The sequence below is a fragment of the Schistocerca americana genome, chromosome 4 (assembly GCF_021461395.2).
Source record: "Schistocerca americana isolate TAMUIC-IGC-003095 chromosome 4, iqSchAmer2.1, whole genome shotgun sequence".
In the NCBI taxonomy this organism is placed as follows: domain Eukaryota; kingdom Metazoa; phylum Arthropoda; class Insecta; order Orthoptera; family Acrididae; genus Schistocerca; species Schistocerca americana.
Genome location: NC_060122.1, coordinates 760248830 through 760271229, shown reverse-complemented (window position 1 = coordinate 760271229; position 22400 = coordinate 760248830). Strand labels below are relative to the sequence as shown.

Genomic DNA, 22400 nt, shown 5'->3' with positions numbered 1-22400 from the left:
AGAAGTGCCACCGATATTCCAATGAAGACTTCCAACGGGGATTTATCCCTTCGTCTATAAATCGACTATACTAAGCTTCATTTGTGAAAATGCTTTTTCACGCGAACGGTAGTGTGCGGAGGAGAGGGGGTAGTCACCATTTAAAAGTAGGGAGGGGATATTGAACTGAGGAAGGTTAAGAACCTATGGTGTAGATCAGGGGTAGCCCTTAACCTTTGGGCGCCACAAACTGATTCAAAGAGAGCCGCATTGTGTAGTTAAAATTAAGGAAGAAACAGTTTTTAATACTACCTGCATAACATGTGTACACCGAAAATCATTTGATACTAAATATTTCCATCCTTCGACAGGCATGAAGTCAGGGTATGTCGTCAGACTATTTAAAAGCCTTCAAGCATTTGTTACTTAGCTATCATACATAGTGTCCCATCGGCAGCAACACTGGCAATATTCCCTGTACGCACTGATGTTCTAACTAAAGGCCCATCTATGGGTTGTTTAATGTCACACTATTGAGTAGAATCTTTCAATGTAACCAGATCTAACAGTTCTTCCGTCACCTCGGAGTCATCTGATACATAACATAACACGTTGAATCTGATCTATGATGTCTGTAGACTTGTCTAAAGCCAGAATCATTGCTGCACACTCTTGCTTTTTTTTTTTTTTTTTTTTTTTTACAGTTCCTTATTTTCGGGGTCTGTTCTCTTTGCGATAAATTTCTTTGCTTTTGCAATATTAAAAGCCAAATATGCTTCATTTGAAACATTAATATCTCTGTGACCTCGAAGTATGTCCTTCAGTGCAAAAGAAGTCAGTTACATTTCGAAGCCGAAATCGTAAGTATGTGTATATACAGAATCTGCATACCGGATCCTGCGATCCCGCTTTTGTTCTCCATCATAAATTCGGTTCTATTTGCTATCTGACTCCAACAGAGCTAACATTTCCCATTTCAAGGTTGAAACTGACTGCTGAAGAATCACTCACATTTCCTTATACACTTATCTGATTTTTCTCGATTTTGATGACTTCTCTTTTGAATCCAGCAAAAGCGAATGGTGTTTGTAAATTTCGATAAGGCGGATGCTTTCTTCCTGCTTGATAGGTACAACGAAAGTAACTAAGAAAACCACTAGAAAAATAGAAGAAATATTTCGATAGATCGAGTAAAGAAGTTGATTGGCGTGCAAAGTAACTTCTTCATGATGGATCCCTACCAAGTAACGTAGCTCGAAGAAACTTGGAACATATGTAGGACTGCCACAGTACAGTACAGAAAGTAACCACTTACGAACCATGTGGCCAGCATGGGAGCACGTTGTAGAGCATGTATTGCTGCCCACGTGATTACACGCCATTTTGAGAATCATATTTTGTAACGTACAGGGGACAATCAGAAATCACCGTGATCTCTGTGTTGTTGTCTTTAAATGAAAGTGTTACTTCCGTTCGTCTCATTGCATACTTCTTTCAGTTACCTTCTGTGACATACTGTAACAGTCCTGTCTATGGTCCAAGCTTCATCGAGCTGTTTTATTTGGCAGTGACACGTCAAGTGAAAATTACTTATTTCCTAGTACTTGTTTTAACATGTCCTTTCGGTCACAAAGATTGGGTACTACTTATGTTAACGTTTAATTGCTTTGCTGACGGGTTTTGTTTGATTACCGAGGCTCCAGAGGCAATCGTGATAAAATGTTTTATTTTCTTTCACTTTTATGTACAATATCTTCACTTACCTGATGTGCAATGATCGTACCGAACCAACATTAAATGAATGAGTAAGCCCTAGTTAATTTGGCAATAAAGATATTAAGCCATATAATGGACAGTACGCTTGGGATTTTCTACGACCGCAAAGTCGGAATCATTTCTCTATGTTTTCATTTTTCTCACTAATTAGCAATATATTACTTGAATACTCTTACTATCAGCGATGTCTCTTTTGGAATGTAATTTCATAATACTTTGACACACGTGCCACTGCTAGGAGTGGAAACCGTGAAAAAGGTGAATGAACTATGAAGCAGTTCCAGCAATTGAAAATTTGTTGCATAAAATTCCCTCTCCACATCGAGAAGATTCATTACACCACGAACAAACGTAGGTCCTCTAAGGTCCTCATACAAGGAAGTATTTGTCTAATGAATTAAAGGAACAGTAGGAATGGTGGAATTTTATACTTTGGAAGTTAGTAGAAGTAATTGGGTCGATTCATCCCGGTCATCAATTACACAAAGCTGAGGGCAAGCTGAAAAGCAAGAAACACATTTAACTCCACACGGAATCCTGAAAATAGTCGAAACATTCGGAGGTAAAAACCAAAAGCTGGATATCGTGGAAATGAAAAGTGATGATTTTTTTAGCGCTGACAGTTTAACATCAGTTTCAACAAACAGGTAAAAGCTGAGGGACAAACTATAGCTTGGATAAGCTTGAGATGCGTTACAACCAGAGAAGATAAAACACACACACACACACACACACACACACACACACACACACATGGGCGGGCGCGCGCTGACGCGCACACCCACAGTATACAGTGGTGATGTATGAAGTGAAACACTATAAAGTGAGTTTCCCCGCCGGCCACGGTGGCCGAGCGGTTCTAGGCGCTCAGTCCGGAACCGCGCGATTGCTACGGTCGCAGGTTCGAATCCTGCCTCGGGCATGGATGTGTGTGATGTCCTTAGGTTAGTTAGGTTTAAGTAGTTCAAAGTTCTAGGGGACTGATGACCACAGATGTTAAGTCCCATAGTGCTCAGAGCCATTTGAACCATTTTTTTTTTTAGTTTCCCTTAATGAATGAAGGATCAGCCAGCTCAGCTTCACAACACTGCCCAGTACCTCAATTATCCCAGGGAAAAACTTCTTGTGACTGTAGATAAGAAACACGTAAAGTTCATCCTGTGCTTCGTTCCCCCTATTAATCACGATTTTTATCAACTACTACACAGAGTCCTGGAGATTCCAGTGATGACGGAATACCAGAAGATCAGTGAGAATCCGCAGATTTCTCATTTAAGTGGTCTCTTAATAAACAGTACACAAAATATTCCTTACTTTACTAAAACGTGACTGTTTTATCGGTAACATGTATGTTGAGACAGTTTTCTTCAATTTATATTGCACTTACATGTAAGGACCATAATTTTTCTGGCCGGTAAAATAAGTGATTTGTTTGAAAAGAGAATAAATAATATTGAATATGTATTTGTACTATCCTCAATATCCCAGCTGATTTTATTTCCTGTGGCGGAACCTTAGAGCTGAATATATTGAAACAGGCAATTTCTTGTTGATGCACTGTGGCAAGTGACCCTTCATTCTTCCTATGGGCAGTTTGAGAGTAGAAGAGTCAAAAAATAGTCCTAAAGCGTTTCTGTGAAACCTCTGCCAAGTGCGTAAGTGTGAATTGCAGAGTAACCATGCAGATGTAGATGTAGCCACATGTTAGTTAGTTCCGACGTAGTGTCATTCTTCTCCAGGGTACCATTAAAGGACTCCATGGAACTGATAAACAAGAAATTCGAGACCAACGTGGACGAGACTCTTCGAGTTTATGCTCACTTCAGTTTACTTCTTGTTCGATGGAAATTATTATGAACAGACGGACGGTGTCACTATAGGGCATCGTCTGTCAACGGTTGTGGCGAATTCATTCATGGAAGATATCGAGGAGGAGGAACTGGAGGAAGCCCAAATAATTTGTCCCTACCTTTACATGGATGACACGTTAGTCGTTTGACCACGTGGAAGGGATGGCTTAAATGAATCACTTCACCTGGCTTCACTCCAATATACAGCTTACCATACAGTTGGCACCCTCCCGTTTCTTGAGATCCTGGCGATAAGGAAACAAGATGGCAGACTGGGACACAGGTTCTGCACTGATCAGTATTTGTATGCCGCTATTAGTCACCACAACTCGTAGACTTATTTTCAAGGCACGATTCACCTGTGGCCAAGACAGCCTTCCCACTGAGCTGAAGCACCTAGAGGCGACATGCACATAAGGCTTCGAAGATGTGCAACACAGCCCTGGACGGGAAGTCAGGAACTGAAAAGTTTCTTCGATTACGCTCACACTGCCCGGAGGACTCATCAGATTTGGAATTGCGGTTTGCATAAAACGACACTGGTAGGGGCAGCCGATTCATCCTATACATCACGGCATGTAACCATGTAAATAATTTTTCACAGAGTGCATGTTTTATTCTGTTCCGGTAATAATTCCACACGTTAACATGTATCGGGAATGTGATCTTCGGATCATGCAACTAACTACGTAACTAAGACGTTTGGAGGCCACTCACCTGGACACAGTGTTGCCAAGAGGACGGCGGCGAGCAGCAACATCCGCCGGCAGGAAGACGCCCCAAGCGCCGGGCCGGATCCCGCCCCCGGCGGCGGCGGCGGCGGTGGAGTCGGCATGGCGGCGCTCTCCTGCAACAGTGGGGGCCCCGTGTCACAACTTGGCGTCACTTTGCAACTTCCACTCCCCGCAAACCTATAGGCGAGCGCCACGGGAATAACCGTTGGATATACCGGCTGCCTTTGTAAACGAATGCAATACGAAGTATGTCCGGGCAAAAAACGATATTTATAACTTAATCATTAATTGACAAAAGAATCTAATCTATATGAAGCAGTCTATATTCCGAAAATATCCGCATATCGTATGAAACTGCAGCTAGCGGGAAGTGCTGTAGATTTTGGGGTGAAGATTTCACAACGGTGGGTGGTTGCTTCGGCTAATGGTCTTGTGGGATTAACTGAAGATGCTGCGTGCCTTCCTTGTGAGCGTCACACCATTAATCCCTTCTTAGTGGTCTATCGTGAAGTAATTTTGATCGGATTATATAGAAGGGCCTGAACCTACTGTAACTCGCTGCATGGCGTGCATTGGAGTTCGCACAGAAGGCTGCAGCAGTGAAGGAGTCTACCCCTCATCCCTCTTTCTCTCTCTCTTTTTTTTATCAGTAGTCTTCTGACTAGTTTGATGCGACCCAATACGAATTCCTCTCCTGTGCCCACCTCTTCATCTCAGAGCAGCACTTTCAGTTTACAGTGGTGGAAATATTTATTGCATCACCATGAATTTTTTGTCTTTTGCAGCAGTTTGCTTCAAGTTATACCAGTCCCATTGTTGTTGAACTTTGTTGACATATTCTTGTCTTAATACTCTGACTTCTTCACGCATGTTTTCCAACAATAGACAACTCTTTGTTGTTGTCATTTGGTTTTACAATGAAACCAGTGTTTATACTGCCATTTAGAGTTGAGACTTTGCAGTGAGAAGAAGGGCAGGCCAGTTGAACTAACACCAGAAAAGAAAGCTGCTATCCTTGCTTATTCGTCTGTTGGTCTCAACATCAGAGAGGTACCCTCTAAGACAGGATTTAATCAGTCTACGATTTCGAGGTTACTGAAAAAATACAGAGAAAAAGGAAATGTTGGTAATGAGGAAGGAAGAGATCAGAAAGGGCGTCTACTGCCAAACAGGGCAAGGTATTGAAAAGGCTTTCACTGAACGATCGTCGCCTGTCATCAACTGAAATAAAGCGAGACTGGGAAGAAATGTGCGACATCTCAGTAACCAGTAGAACTGTAAGAAATAGACTACTGGAGGCTGGACTCTCAGCCCGTCGTCCTAGAAGGAAGTCTTTATTGACCAAGATAATATGACAACAGCGACTACAATGGGCAAAATACACTCCTGGAAATGGAAAAAAGAACACATTGACACCGGTGTGTCAGACCCACCATACTTGCTGCGGACACTGCGAGAGGGCTGTACAAGCAATGATCACACGCACGGCACAGCGGACACACCAGGAACCGCGGTGTTGGCCGTCGAATGGCGCTAGCTGCGCAGCATTTGTGCACCGCCGCCGTCAGTGTCAGCCAGTTTGCCGTGGCATACGGAGCTCCATCGCAGTCTTTAACACTGGTAGCATGCCGCGACAACGTGGACGTGAACCGTATGTGCAGTTGACGGACTTTGAGCGAGGGCGTATAGTGGGCATGCGGGAGGCCGGGTGGGCGTACCGCAGAATTGCTCAACACGTGGGGCGTGAGGTCTCCACAGTACATCGATGTTGTCGCCAGTGGTCGGCGGAAGGTGCACGTGCCCGTCGACCTGGGACCGGACCGCAGCGACGCACGGATGCACGCGAAGACCGTAGGATCCTACGCAGTGCCGTAGGGGACCGCACCGCCACTTCCCAGCAAATTAGGGACACTGTTGCTCCTGGGGTATTGGCGAGGACCATTCGCAACCGTCTCCATGAAGCTGGGCTACGATCCCGCACACCGTTAGGCCGTCTTCCGCTCACGCCCCAACATCGTGCAGCCCGCCTCCAGTGGTGTCGCGACAGGCGTGAATGGAGGGACGAATGGAGACGTGTCGTCTTCAGCGATGAGAGTCGCTTCTGCCTTGGTGCCAATGATGGTCGTATGCGTGTTTGGCGCCGTGCAGGTGAGCGCCACAATCGGGACTGCATACGACCGAGGCACACAGGGCCAACACCCGGCATCATGGTGTGGGGAGCGATCTCCTACACTGGCCGTACACCACAGGTGATCGTCGAGGGGACACTGAATAGTGCACGGTACATCCAAACCGTCATCGAACCCATCGTTCTACCATTCCTAGACCGGCAAGGGAACTTGCTGTTCCAACAGGACAATGCACGTCCGCATGTATCCCGTGCCACCCAACGTGCTCTAGAAGGTGTAAGTCAACTACCCTGGCCAGCAAGATCTCCGGATCTGTCCCCCATTGAGCATGTTTGGGACTGGATGAAGCGTCGTCTCACGCGGTCTGCACGTCCAGCACGAACGCTGGTCCAACTGAGGCGCCAGGTGGAAATGGCATGGCAAGCCGTTCCACAGGACTACATCCAGCATCTCTACGATCGTCTCCATGGGAGAATAGCAGCCTGCATTGCTGCGAAAGGTGGATATACACTGTACTAGTTCCGACATTGTGCATGCTCTGTTGCCTGTGTCTATGTGCCTGTGGTTCTGTCAGTGTGATCATGTGATGTATCTGACCCCAGGAATGTGTCAATAAAGTTTCCCCTTCCTGGGACAATGAATTCACGGTGTTCTTATTTCAATTTCCAGGAGTGTACATGCGACATGGACAGTAGACATGTGGAACAAAGTAATCTTTTCAGACGAGTCCAAATTTAATTTGCATGGCTCAGATGGAAAAGTTCTCGTGCGTCGAAGAAGAGGTGAAGAATTTTTGCCATCATGCATAACACATTCAGTCAAACACCCACAAGGACAGATGGTCTGGGGGTGCGTTTCCAGTCACGGAGTAGGTCGTTTGGACGTCATCAATGGCACTGTCAATGCATATGCCTACATAAGCATTCTTGAAAGGCAGCTTATGCCAACCATTACAGATCAGTTTGGGGATGTTTCCAATTGAATTTTTCAGGATGACTCCGCTCCTTGCCATAGAGCTTTGAAGGTGAGTCCTATGACTAATATTTGTACCAAACACGAAGCAGGTTACTTTCTTGGTTAATTATCACGTACTTCTACATTTCAAGTAAAATCTTTCCTTCGACAAAATGGGGTTCGAGTATTAGATTGTCCTGGAAACAGCCCTGATCTCAGTCCTATTGAGAACTGTTGGAAGGTTATGGGGAATGCTATCACCAAAAAGAAGCCATGGAATAAACGGGAGCTGTTGATGACCCTTGTGTGTGAGGAGTATATTAAAAAGTTAATTCTTTCAATGCCTTCACGATGCCAAGCGGTGATTAAGGCGCGTGGTGGAGCAACAAAGTATTAAATGCAACAGTGTGCTCATATGAGGCAATACAAACACTAAAATCCATCACTGCTATCTTACAACATTAATATGCAGTGTTTCTTTCAACATTAGTATTCATATTTCAGAATAACAAACAGAACAGCAGACGTATCCACTTACACTCATTTTTCAACAAAGTGTTAAATTATAAAAAACAAAGATTTTTATAAAAACAAAAATTAAGAAAAAGACAAATTGATAAAAATTATTGTGTATATTCATTTCTGATAGAAATCAATAGAAATCAAACAAATTTAGCTCAGGTATTCAATGATTGTAACAAATATTGTTAATTGTAAGAGGTGATGCAATAAATATTTCCATCACAGTATGTCTTCAATTATTTGCTGGATATACTTCAATCTCCGTCTTCTTCTATAGTTTTTACCCTCTGTAGCTCCCTCTAGAACTACGGAAGATGTTTCCTGATACCTTAACAAATGATAGGATGTATGTTAAGATATCAGGGAACAGCTTCCACCGCCCTAGAGGGAGTTTCAGAGGGTTAAAGCTATAGAGGAAGACAGATATTGAAATACAAATGGTTCAAATGGCTCTGAGCACTATGGGACTTAACTTCTGAGGTCATCAGTCCCCTAGAACTTAGAACTACTTAAACCTAACTGACCTAAGGACATGCCACGCATCTGTGCCCGAGGCAGGATTCGAACCTGCGACCGTAGTGGTCGCGCGGTTCCAGACTGAAGCGCCTGGAACCGCTCGGCCACCCCGGCCGGCTATTGAAATACATCAAGTAAATCAAGTTCCTTTTTCTTTTCAATGTTTTCCACATGTTCCTTCTGCGGAGAAACTCCTTATTCATCTACATGTACATCACACTCCGCAAGCCACCTAATGGTGAATGGCGGAGAGTGCTTTCGGTACCACTACCTGAACCCTCCAACCCTGTTCCACTCGCGAATAGTGCAGGGGGAGAACGATCTTCGGTAAGCCTCTGTATTGGCTCTTAATTTCTCGAATTTTCTCCTCGTGGTCAATACGCGAGATGTATGCAGGGGGAAGTAATATGTTGTCCGACTTCTCCTGAAAAGTACTGTCCCGAAATTTCAATAGTAATTTCTCCGTGGGGTACAACGCCTCTCTTGTAACGTCTGTCAGTGCAGTTTGTTTAACACCTCCGTAACGCTCTCCCGCCAGCTAAACGGTCCCGTGACGAAGCGCGCCGCTCTTCGTTGGAGCTTCTCTATCTCATCTATCAGTCCTACCTGATAGGGATCCCAGATGATGAACAATACTCAAGAATCGGGCGAACAAGCGCCTTATGAGGCACTTCTTTCGTGAATGAGTTACATTTCCTTACGATTCTCAAGATGATTCTGAGTTTGGTGTCTGCTTTTCCCACTATCTGCTTTATGTGGTCATTCCACTTACGGTCGCTTTGGATTGTTACGCCTAGATATTTTACGACAGACGCTGTCTCCAGCTGTCTGTCATCAATAGTGTAGCTGTACAGTAGTGGGTTTCTTTTCTTATGTATGCGCAATTTGTTACATTTATTTACCTTCAGTCGTCAACTGCCAGATCCTGCACCATTCATCAATTCTCTGCAGGTCTTCTGCAAATTCTTACTATCTTTTGGCGTTGCTACTTTGGTTAGAGACAACTGCGAATACACTTCAAGAGCTTCCGACGCTTTGTACTAGATCATTTATACACTATACATTGCAAACAGCAACGGTCCTATCACACTTCCCTGTGGTACACCGGATATTATCTTTACATCTGTCGATTTTGTTCCGTTAAGAGCAACGTGCTGAAATCTGCCTGCAAGAAAGTCTTGAATCCAATCGCAAGTCTGCTCCGATACTCCGTAAGCTCGAATTTTTTTCATTAAACGGCAATACGTGACGGTGTCAAATGGCTTACTGAAATCAAGGAACACGGCATCAGCCGAAGCGTCGTTGTCCACCGCGCTGTGGATCTCGTGGAGGAACAGAGCGAGCTGAGTTTCACAGGAAATGTGAAATCCAAGTTAATTTTTATAGAGGAGATGTTTATTTTTCAAAAACATCGTAAGCCTTGAGCAAAAAACGTGATCCGTAATTCTACAACAGATTGACGTCAACGATATAGGTCCACAATTGTGTGGATCTGTCTTACAGCCTCTCTTAAAAATAGGAATGACTTGCGCTTTTTTTCCAGTCGTCGGGTACCTTTCGATGCTTAAGATATCTACGAGAAATTACTGCTATAAGGGGAGCAAGTTATTTTGCATAATCTTTATAGAATATTGTAGGTATCTCATCTGGTCCTGATGCCTTTCCACTATTAAGCGAGTGTAGCTGCTTTTCATTTCCGCGATCGGTTATCTCTATATCTGCCATTTTGACGTTCGTACGACGATTGAAAGGAGGGACAGTGTTATGATCTTCCGCGGTGAAACAACTTCGGAAGACCGAATTCAGTATTTCGTCCTTCTCTCTGTTGTCTTGTGTTTCGGTGTCCGTGTGGTCGTTGAGAGAATGAGTAGATGATTTTGACCCACTTACTGATTTTACGTACGACCAAAATCTCCTAGGGTTTTTCTCAGGTCGGTTGACTTCGTCTTACTTTCAAAATCATTGAACGCTTCTCTCATTGCTCTCCTTACGCTTATCTTCGCTCAGTGCAGCTTTTGTTTGTCAGCTACGTTTTTACTTCTCTTGAATGTGAGATGAAGTGCTCTTTGTTGAAGTAGCACTTTTATAACACGGTTATTAAACCATGGTGGATCTTTCCCATCCCTTAAAACCTTACTCGGAACATACTTGTCTAGGGCATATTGAACGACGCCTTTGAATTTTTTCCATTTGTTCTCCACATCTTCGTTCTCATCACCGAATATTTGATGCTGACTGCTGAGATATTCTGAAATTTGTATTCTGTCACCCTTGCTGAGCAAACATATCTGCCTAGGTTTCTTAACATTTCTTGTAGGACCCGCCGTCATCGATGCTGTCACAGCCTTATGATCACCGATACCTTCCTCTACATTAACTGATTCGATAAATCCAGGTCTGTTTGTTGCCAGGAGGTCTAAGACGTTACCCTTACGAGTTGATTCTCTAACGTTTGGCTCAAGGTAATTTTCGGAAAAGACATCCAGAACAATGCCACACGAATCCCTGTCTCTGGCACCAGTTTTGATGGCATAACACCCCATATCTACACTTGGCAAGTTGAAATAACTCCCTATTACAACGACTTGATCAGGAAAACTACTGTTGATATTTCTGCCTGAATCGCTCTACAACTACGGGTCGTGACCCACGTGGTCTATAAAAGCATCCGGTCACCATTTTTGACCGTTCTTTGATACTCAATTCCACCCAGATTAATTCACATTCGGAAGCCGTGATAACCTCGCTAGATTTTATCGAATTTTTTACTGCAATAAACACGCCGCTACCATTGGCGACTAACCTATCCCTACGATAAGTATTCCAATCTGAACATAGGATTTCGTTGTCATTGACGACTGGTTTCAACCAGCTTTCTGTTCCCAATACTATGTGCATTGTAACCTTCAGTAAGCGATACTAATTGTGCAACCTTTCCTTGGATGCTCGTACAGTCTTCTAAAATCGTATTAATTTTTTCTGTCTCTCATCAGTGAAGACCAAGGTTTTGTGAGGTCACCGTCGCTGATTTGACAGGCAAGTCGTCTTTGATTCCAAGGGAATTGTTCTCTAAACTAAAAAAGCTCCATGTGCACGCCTCACTTACTCTGCTATCCTAGTAGCCGCTTACTGCGTGTAGTACACGCCTGACCTTCTAAGGGGAACCCTACATTTCTGCACCCGATAGCGTAGGTCGCGAAAGTCTCATACGATATCGCCGCAGAGTCGTCTAATCCTCTGGTTTAGAGTTTCCACTCTGCTCCAAACCAGAGGACCGCTATCAACCCCTGGGTACGATTCTACAAATAGACAGCTTAGCCTACAGCCCGCAGGAGTCTTCGCCCATAAACACTCCTCCCCCAATCCCCCGCCCAACGATGCATTTCTGTGAAGGCTCATCGGGAAGGCAGGACGCCTCCAAGGAAAAATGAATAATCATGGTGAACTTTTGTAGTCTCTGACGAAGCTGATGGTAATGGGTCTAGCATTGAATTGATTCAAGATTCAAGACCGACTCTAGTGACAGCCTTTTAAAGAAAGGTGGGGCACTTAAAGTCACTACTTTCCGACACTGAACGAGGGGCCGCTGGCAAATCATTTACAGCTGGTAGTGGTAAGTCCTTAGAAATGGCTTAATATTAAGAAGGAAGGACAGCTTACGTTTCTTGTAGACCGAATGGTAGATCGAAGTGCGTAACGAAACAATTATATTCCATTTTTGTTACAGATTTAATAAATTGTCAGTTTTGCAAAACTTTATATGACTTCTTAACGCCCATCGAGCAAGTAAAACGAAGTATATAGTTATCAGAAACAGGGAACGAGCTAGGAATGAGAGGACATTTGTCTTTAGCGAATTGAGTAAATGAAGGAATGATTCCTATCTGAATGGTCTGAGGGAGATTTGAACCATAGTTCTTCAGAATACGTCTGAACGAATGAGAGGAACAAAACATGTTTAGAAGCTATGATGCAGAGCGTGCGGTATGGTAAACAGAAATCTGTTCTGCAGACAGCGATATTGAGCCAGCGGGGCCATCGATTCAGTTGGACGCAAGAGGTTCAGATTCAGAAGGTCATCAGCAATCAGCGGTAACATGTTTACTCCGGAATCGAATTCCCAATACAGGAAATCACCGCTCGAGCGACGCCACCGGCAGACGCAGTCGGAGATGCACTTGGATCTTCCTGTCTATTCTAAAACCAAGAAAGTATTGTGACGGCTAATCCATTACTGCTCACAGCCAATTTCAAACTGTTACAACAGTCTTCATGTTGTGTAATGTCACAGAAGAACGATCACTTGCACGTAACAAATAATTGCTTGAAACCTGTTCGCTTTTGAAATGGACGTATTTGTAGCAAAAAAAAGAAAAGAAAAGCTTCACTCTATTCCTCCAGATCTTCAAATACTGGCCTGCTTCACTTATCTGTCTTTACAGAGTGCACATGACTTTATATACACTGGTGTCCAAAATTATAACAAGAAACGGAAATTTTGCAAGGTTACGTTTACTTTGCCACAAAACAGTGTAAACAGGTGATAGGAAAGTAATAACAATGTAAAGAATACAGAACGTCAACAACTGCAACATGCATAACAGTAGACGGAAATGTTCTTCGTTTTTTCCAACTTAATAGATTTGCACACACATTGCGACAACTGGTTAATGTGCTCACTATGGGGTATGACCACCTCTGACAGCAATACAGGCCTGACAACGACCTAGGGTGCTGTGAATAATGTCATCAATGTGCTAATGAGGCAATAACGCCCATTCTTTCTGCGGAGCTGCTCGCGAGTCTTGGACAGTGGTTGGTGGATGTTGATTTGATGCAACCCGTCTCCCTAGTGTATCCTTGACATGCTCTATGGGATTCAAATTGAGAGAGCCAACAGTTCACGCCATGCATGCAGTGTCTTCCGTTTCCAAGAAAACGTCAACCATTCATAATGTAACCTCTCATTTGAGGGCTTGCAAGCGACATTTCAACTAATTATTACTTACTGTTTCGGGATTTTTCCTGTCTGCATTTATGTTTTAATTGTTTTCAACTTCGCAGGTAGCCCCTACATTACACTGGTCAATAATGGTTTTGTTCCCAATTAATTGACAGTGAATTTATGGTAACTTTATGGCCCTGAATTCGAATACGTGAATCGTTTTGCCAGATTGGCTCTATTTGTTTGGTAATGTACAATATGTAGATAAACAAACAAACAGAAATTCAAAATATTGAAGTACATTGAGCACACAGTCAAATGCAAATCAGAAAAGCATATGAAAAGGATCACAAAAAAGCAGTTTCATTTATGATTCAGCATGTAATAGAAGAAGAGAGGAATAAACAGACAGTCTTTTAAAAACATTACAATTAGCATACGGAAAAACTCCACCTGTGTGATTTTCTCTTGTGCTGGTCGTCAGGACGGTCACGCACCATGTGCTTGTCCCCTCTACCTTGATATCGTTCTTCCATAATCTGAAAACCTTGATGGAATCTTTCACCTTCTTCCTCCTGTAGTCACCAAGATTGTCCGGAAATCTACGAGGATGGCTGTGGTGGTAATGAATCTTAACGCTCATATTAGCCCCAAGCTTTTGGAGTTTCTGAGAATGTTTTGCACCAGTTCTTCATAATTAATTGCTTTGTGGTTACCAAAGAAATTCTTGACAACAGAAACAAAACTGCTCCAGGTAGATGCTTCAATGCAATTCATAACTTTAATGAATTCCAAATCATGTATAAGCTTCGGAATTTGGGGACGATCAAATATAGCAGCTTTTAATTTTTCATTACTGAGTCTAGGGAATTATTTGCATATATATTTGAAACAGTTCCGATGTTTGTTCGATGCTTTCACAAATTACTTCTTTAGACCAAAAATGATTGTGTCCCTGTCAACTAATGGTTCTTTTAGGATAGACCTATTAGCTGCTCCTACAGTAAAGCTGTCTCTTGGTGGCCATGAAACTTTTTCCCAGTGATCATACTTGCATTGCTGTCCCACATCCAAATAAAGCAAGTGGATTTTGTGTATTCACTTTGCTGTCCAAGCAAAAAGTTAACCATTTTTAAATCAACACAGTTAGGCCATTGGTGTTGACTATAACTAACTTCTGGAGAAACATCTGGATACTTTCGTATTACTCATGAAGTTAAGTCGAGTGGCCAATTGGAACGGATTCATAGGAGTTACCACTATGCAGCAACACACATTTTATGAACCTGGTTGAGGAATTGGTAAAAAGCCTCCAGTCTTGTGGTTGATATTTTATGTGTCTCACTTTTAGAAGTAAACCAGGGATGCCACTGCAGTAAACTAGTGCATCATCTTGACTGAAGCATGGAAGCAGATCTTCTTCTCTTGTCCGGTAAGCTGTGGTTTAGTTCCTGGTTATAGACAATTCTTATCTTTAGTCTACACTCAAAGGTTCAAAAGACAGTTTAGAAAGATCGAGGTCTCTTATCAAATAATTAAGCTCTTCCTGACTCAAGAGCTGATGTCTTGTGGAACTTCCTTCGTATTCAGATTCACTACTACTAGTGTTCAAGTCCTACAATTCATAATCATCTGAAGGAATAGTTTTGGCAGAGTGGTGAACACTGGCACAGGAAAGTCATCGCTATGCAGCACATGTCGCCTTGCTGATTCTAATTGGGGATATCCCCACTTATGCTTCTTGTAGCGATTGAAACCTTTTACATTGTCAATGAAAAAATAACACTCATTATGGCGGTTTTTTGGCTCTCACCACACCATTAGCACTCCAAAGTTTAAACCCCTTTGTTTACCATTAGTCCACAGTCGCAAAGACTCGACACAGCTTTTGCTAACTTTATGAGGAGCTCAATGTTTATCTTGGTCTCACAGTTTAATCCCAAAATTCGCAAGATAGATCTGTTTCACAAAGTCAGTGATGTTCTTCCGTTGTTCTTGCGGAATGTATTCTCCACAAATGTATCAAAGAATTTCAGGTGAGTTCAAACAACCCCTACGCGAAAAACTCATATTTATCTATGAAACGAATAAAATAAAAATTATATTTGCAAAAATATATTATTATAAATATGATATGGTGGAACTAATAAGACAATGTATATATTAAAATATGATCTGTTACTTATATTTAACTAACAATTATGTAATAACTGCTCGTGACATACCGTTTTCTTCATTCAGTGAACGAGAAGTGCTTTACAAACAAAAACTTTTCACAGCTATTACGCAATTCGCGTCCTTTCACAAGTTCGTTCCTCGCTCGGCTGCCACTCTGAGCACAAACAAGGGGGTGGGCGACCCTGGCCTTCAATGCAGCAGTGTGACCAACTGACCATCACTGAAACTGTGAGACAGAAGAGGGTGTCTCAAATTACTAACACATCCCATAATCTCATCTTCTCCTCTATAACATGTAATATGTAAGATATTACATTTGTACATACGCAGTCATAAAGTATAAAGTGAGTAGGCATACAGAATTATGGAATTCACAACCGATTTACTGATAATTTAACGATTAAAAGCTACACGCCAGAGACAGCCTGTATCTAAGAAATTAGCGCCAATTGGGGAAATCCGTATTCAGATTCAGCATACCAAATATACCCAGTGTACGTTCAAATATCTCTAGGAACAAGACATTTTGTTGTTGTTATAGAGCTGTGCTATCTTTCATCAGAATAAGCAGAGAAGGGATATTTATATCATGAAAATGCGACTGAAAACAGAAAATCTGCTTGACTATTCATGGTTCTGTTCCGCTAACACCGTCTTTTGTCTGAGATGACGCTAGTGAAGAGAGGGAAACAGACCTGAAATTTGAACCATACTGAGACGGTACTTTTCACAATATGAGGTATGGCAGGGGTGCGGGTTGTTTTTAGTGCTATTGACAAACGTTAGAACTAGTTGGCGACTTAATACTTTCCGGATTACTGTTCTGCCAGTAAAAGAGGTGGACTATTAACAGTAGAGTAACAAAATAAGGGAACTACATATAAATTGCTCTTCATTAGCCACTATATGTAAACAGTGCTGGGCGGAAACATTATTATCACTTGATTAACCATTTCGCTGCTGAAGATGTGCTCTCTGTACACCGTGCTGAGCGCGGCTTCATTGTAGCTGTACTGTTCGCCTAATGCAGAAACCTGTGCTACGAGATGGCGCTCCGGCTGCTATGGAACATTTATCATCAGATTTTAAGAAAACTACCAGGCAAAAAAAAAAAAAAAAAAAAAAAAAAAATAATGCTTTTCACACATGTTAGAGTCTGATATCTTCGCTCTATAAAGGAGTGAATTTCTTTCCATTATTTATCGCAGTTAGCGCACTGCATCAAGTTAAATAAAACATTGCGCGAAATCATAAAAAGTTTGCATAGGTAAAACCGCATTGCGTACTTTGCATATGGTTGATTTTAGCTCATACACTGCAGCGTATGAAATGTAGATGAGATAATGAGATCTTACTTAAAATTGAGGGGAGAACGATATCTCATTTTGTTGTAGAGTTACTGAATTTTTCCACGATGTTATCGTCCAGGCCAGTGAGGTCGCTTCGGTCGATTATCGTGAGTTTCTATTCCGGTATTTCACGAGGACACTATTAGTCACTTGATAGTACGTATATGCACAACTTCGTTGAAATAATTCACAATGTGATGCGTTTTCCTTTAGTCACAAATATCCTTATTTACTGTAACGTCAACAGGTGTTTCCGATAACGTCCACGAGGGACTAAGTGCAATAACATCGCAGTCGGCTAGTACATACGACAAAAGAATTGCAGGTGATGTGGTCAACACAATCGTCATACTTCCTAAACGGTTCAGGGGATCGAAACGAGGTTTTTGCAGATGATGGTTCATATGGCTCTAAGCACTATGGGACTTAACACCTGAGGTCATCAGTCCCCTAGACTTAGAACTACTAAACCGTAACTAACCTAAGGACATCACACACATCCAAGCCCGAAGCAGGATTCAAACCTGCGACCGTAGCATCAGCGTGGTTCCGGACTGAAGCGCCTAGAGCTGCTCGGTCACAACGGCCGGCTTTTACAGATGACAGCGTGCAAAGAAGCACGTATGCTGTATGATAAATAACCGAATTATTTTTATTGACCAATATATGGAGGTAATTCGTGCGCAGTAGTGAGTGGTTGACGGAACGGGACGCGTAAAAACGTCGACAGTGCTTCAGGGAAACACAGGGACCGCGTTTGAACACTTCCTCAGCACCTAGGGAGCGCCGGTGCATGAAGAGGTAACTCGTCCACAGCAGTTAAAGTATAGCATGTTGGCTTACTTTTAGAACTCAAAACAGCATATATTCTGCGTGACAGAGATTTAACAAGTTCTTTGTAGGTTTTCGGTGGTATATGGAACGAAATGTCGTATGCATCGATCACTTAGTTCCCGTAAATTATGGGTCAGTGATTTGTGGGCGCTGAGTTGGCGTTCGAATGCATCCCGGACGTGTTCCATAGGTTTCTGATAAGGGAGATATGGTGGCTGAGACATCAGCATTAGTTCGCTATCAGTTCTCACTGTAGCACGGTTGTGGTTTTGTGACACGGTTATTATCCTGCTGGAAGATGCAATCACCATCGAGGAAGAGATCAAGCAGGAAGGACTGCAGGTGGTCCACAATACAGTTCATAAACCACTAGCCATTAAAATTGCTACACGACGAAGATGACGTGTTACAGACGCGAAATTTAACCGACAGGAAGAAGATACTGTGATATGCAAATTATTAGCTTTTCAGAGCATTTACACATGTTTGGCGCCGGTGGCGACACCTACAACGTGCTGACATGAGGAAAGTTCTCATACACAAACAGCAGTTGACCGGCGTTGCCTGGTGAAACGTTGTTGTGATGCTTCGTATAAGGAGGAGCAATGAGTACCATCACGTTTCCGACTTTGATAAAGGTCGGATTGTAACCCATCGTGATTGCGGTTTAACGTATCGCGACATTGCTGCTTGCGTTGGTCGACATCCAATGCCTGTTAGCAGAATATGGAATCGGTGGGTTCAGGAGGGTAATACGGAACGCCGTGCTGGATCCCAACGGCCTCGTATCACTAGCAGTCGAGATGACAGGCATCTTATCCGCATGGCTGTAACGGATCGTGCAGCCACGTCTCGATCCCTGAGTCAACAGATGGGGGCGTTTGCAAGACAACAATCGTCTGCACGAACAGTTCGACGGCGTTAGCAGCAGCATGGACTATTAGCTTGGAGACCACGGCTGCGGTTACCCTTGACGCTGTATCACAGACAGGAGCGCCTGCGGTGGTGTACTCAATGACAAACCTCGGTGCACGAATGGCAAAACATCATTTTTTCGGATGAATCCAGGTTCCGTTTACAGCATCATGATGGTCGCATCCGTGTTTTGCGACATCGTGGTGAACATACATTGGAAGCGTGTATTCGTCATCGCCATACTGGCGTATCACCTGGCGTGATGGTATGGGGTGCCATTGGTTACACGTCTCGGTCACCTGTTGTTCGCATTGATGGCACTTTGAACAGTGGTCGTTTCATTTCAGATGTGTTACGAACCGTGGCTCTACCCTTCATTCGATCCCTGCGAAACCCTACATTTCAGCAGGATAATGCACGACCGCATGTTGCAGGTCCTGTACGGGCCTTTCTGCATACAGAAAATGTTAGACTGCTGCCCTGTCCAGCACATTCTCCAGATCTCTCACCAATTCAAAACGTCTGGTCAATGGTGGCCGAGCAACTGGCTCGTCACAATACGCCAGTCACTGCTCCTGATGAAGTGTGGTATCGTGTTGAAGCTGCATGGGCAGCTGTACCTGTACATGCCATCCAAGCTCTGTTTGACTCAATGCCCAGGCGTATTGAAGCCGTTATTACGGTCAGAGGTAATTGTTCTGGGTACTGATTTCTCAGGATCTATGCACGCAAATTGCGTGAAAATGTAATCACATTTCAGTTCTTGTATAATATATTTGTCCAGTGAATACCAGTTTATCATCTGCATTTCTTCTTGGTGTAGCAATTTTAATGGGCAGTAGTGTATAATCCACAGCTGCCAAGGTGTCTTCGATTACTACCACAGGCGCATAGTAGCCCAAGAGAATGTCTCTCACCAGCAAGCATCTATAGTGCGATACATATTTCGATTAACGGTTCGTCGGAATGACGGTATATCCGGACACGAACATCAAGCTGGTATAACAAGAAAAGTTATTCATCCGAGAAAGCGACATGTTGCCAGCGATCCCTGGTCCAATTTGGATGATCCCGTGCATACTGCAAACGTAATTATCGTTGTCGTTGGGTCGACTTGGGTCACATGGGGATCGGGTGCAGTGGAGCCTCAGGATCAGCAGTGTGCACTGAAGAGTGTGTTCCGGAGCATTTGTGACTGCACGAGCATTGTACTCCGTTGTCAGATCTGCCATACAGCGCTGCCTTTTTTTGCTTTACAGAGCGGGGACAATTCCAATCTCCATTTTTTGTGGTAAGGTGTGGAAGCCCAACACCTTGTCACTTACTCGTGATTTCACCGTTCTCAAACCACTTTCTATAGATGTTCACGACAATAACCGCCGACTAGCTTCACCGCATCTGGTTCCGAGGCGCTCGGCTGTAGAAACCTACACTTTGCTGAAGAGACATTCTACGAGGGTTGTCCAGAAAGTAAATTCCGATCGGAAATGGACACCACTGGGAAAATCCGGTAAAGCTTTGCACAGATGTGTTGGGCAGTGTCTCTAGTATGACCGTCGATCATGTTGCGTCACTCTTTCCAGTTCTGAGTGAACAGTGAGCACATAAAGATGCGTAGTGAATAGCGTCTCCCGCCAAGTATGAGGGCCTGGTTAGAGACTTCGCCTGTTGCATGCAGCCCACATAACATAACTGTCGGGCAGTTCCTTCTTCATCCCAATTCTCGGCCTCACACTGCAGGGGCAATGAAGACGCTCCTGAAGTGTTTCCGATTCGAAGTGTTTGATCACCCACAACACAGTCCGTAACTGGCTCCTTCTGAGTCTCATCTCTGCTCATAAGAACCGCGGGCTACGAGGACAAAATTTTTCCACAGACAACGAGCTGCAGACCAGTGCAGATAACTGGCCGAAAGCACAAGCGGCTGCTTTCTGTGACGAGGATATTGGAAAGTTGATACAACACTACGACAACACTCGAGGTTGGAGCGGCGACTATGTAGAGAAGTAGGTGGAACGTGTGCCTAACTGTTGCAAATAAGACGTTCCTGGTTTTCACTGTGGTTTCCATTTCGCGACCGATCGGATCTTACTTACTGGACAACCCTCTTATTTGCCGGCCGTATTGTCGCTAGAATGATGTCCCCTTCATCTCTGCTCCACTTGTATGGTTTCCTTATCGTTTCACATACGCGCCACTCCACCAGATGGGATTTGGTCTCGTGGTGGCCAGTCGATATACAGGTTGATTCAAAGTCTTTGCAGGGAACGACTGCGGCTGATAGATAACCTCATGGAGAACAACTTTCATTAAAGGCAAAAAATGTTCGCTGACGCTTCACTGCGACGCTAGGCCCCTTTTTATTGAATTCGTCTGCACTGGAACGACGAGATTTCTCCGAACTAGCAGAGTCTACTAAGTGTGCTGCATCTGCATACTACTCTCTCCATTAAACTGATACTTATTTTCTACAAGAAAAACTTAAGGATGAGTGTCTGTAGGCGGGGAAAGATGTTTTAGATGCGAACCAGTAACTATATTTTATCCCTAACGAAAGTTGTTCTCCACGATATGATCTGACGCAACGACTTCGAAACACTCTTCATATACGTATCGTGTGTGTATGAGTGTTTCCCAGAATAGTACTGGAACGCCTTGAGAAATTAACCAAACTGGAGCGATTGTGCTTTACAGCGTGAAATATATATATATATTAACCAAATTTATCTTTACAACCTAGATATAGCTGACCTTCCTTTTTAATACATAATTGTGGTTAGTAATTAGAAAAAGTTGAGTAAACGGCTAAAATAGTTTAAAAAGACTATTATTGTTTCCATTTGGCCGTGAAGGTTCCCTTCCTTTACGGATTTATGGATCTGGAAATTTTCCTAATTCCACATTTTTTTACTGCCTACAGAAGATAGGCTTTAAGCTGACCGTCCTACTACGTTCTATACAGGGCGAATCAGGAAGAAAGGAGGGTGCTTTGAGTTGTGATACTATGAGTGATTTTGAACAAAAAGCTTCTTACGGACAAATGCCTGGTTCCGAATGGTTTCGGAGATACAACACATGTAGTGTACGTTGTTATCTATTTTCTGTATTATTCAAATATTTTCATTGTTTACAGTTGTAAGTAGGCTGTTTAGGTTTTTATGTTGGTAGCGCCATGTAGTGCTCTATATGAAAATCACTGACTGTGCTGTGTGAAGTCTGTGGCTGGGTGGCATTGTTGGAATAGTCGCTATTGTATTGTTGGGCAGTTGGATGTGAACAGCGCATAGCGTTGCGCAGTTGGAGGTGAGCCGCCAGCAGTGGTGGATGTGGGGAGAGAGATGCCGGAGTTTTGAGAGCGGATGATTTGGACGTGTGTCCATCAGATACAGTAAATTTGTAAGACTGGATGTCACGAACTGATATATATATTATGACTTTTGAACGCTATTAAGGTAAATACATTGTTTGTTCTTTCTCAAAATCTTTCATTTGCTAACTATGTCTATCAGTAATTAGTGACTTGAATAGTTAGAATCTTTCATTTAGCTGGCAGTATTAGCGCTCCCTGTATTGCAGTAGTTCGAGTAACGAAGATTTTTGTGAGGTAAGTGATTTGTGAAAGGTATAGGTTATTGTTAGTCAGGGCCATTCTTTTGTAGGGATTATTGAAAGTCAGATTGCGTTGAACTAAAAATATTGTATGTCAGTTTAAGCACAGT

At 43.1% G+C, this 22400-nt stretch overlaps 1 protein-coding gene across 2 annotated transcripts in view; it reads right to left on the bottom strand.

Annotated features, from left to right (window-relative positions):
- The window catches only part of LOC124613073, a 1160819-nt gene that overhangs the window by 248111 nt on the left and 890308 nt on the right, over positions 1–22400 (bottom strand). For both annotated transcript variants that reach the window (XM_047141658.1, XM_047141657.1), the window contains one exon: positions 4323–4452. In XM_047141658.1, coding sequence (XP_046997614.1) covers positions 4323–4440 — 118 coding nt within the window. In that variant the 5' untranslated portion in view covers positions 4441–4452. The remainder of the gene's footprint in view (positions 1–4322; positions 4453–22400) is intronic.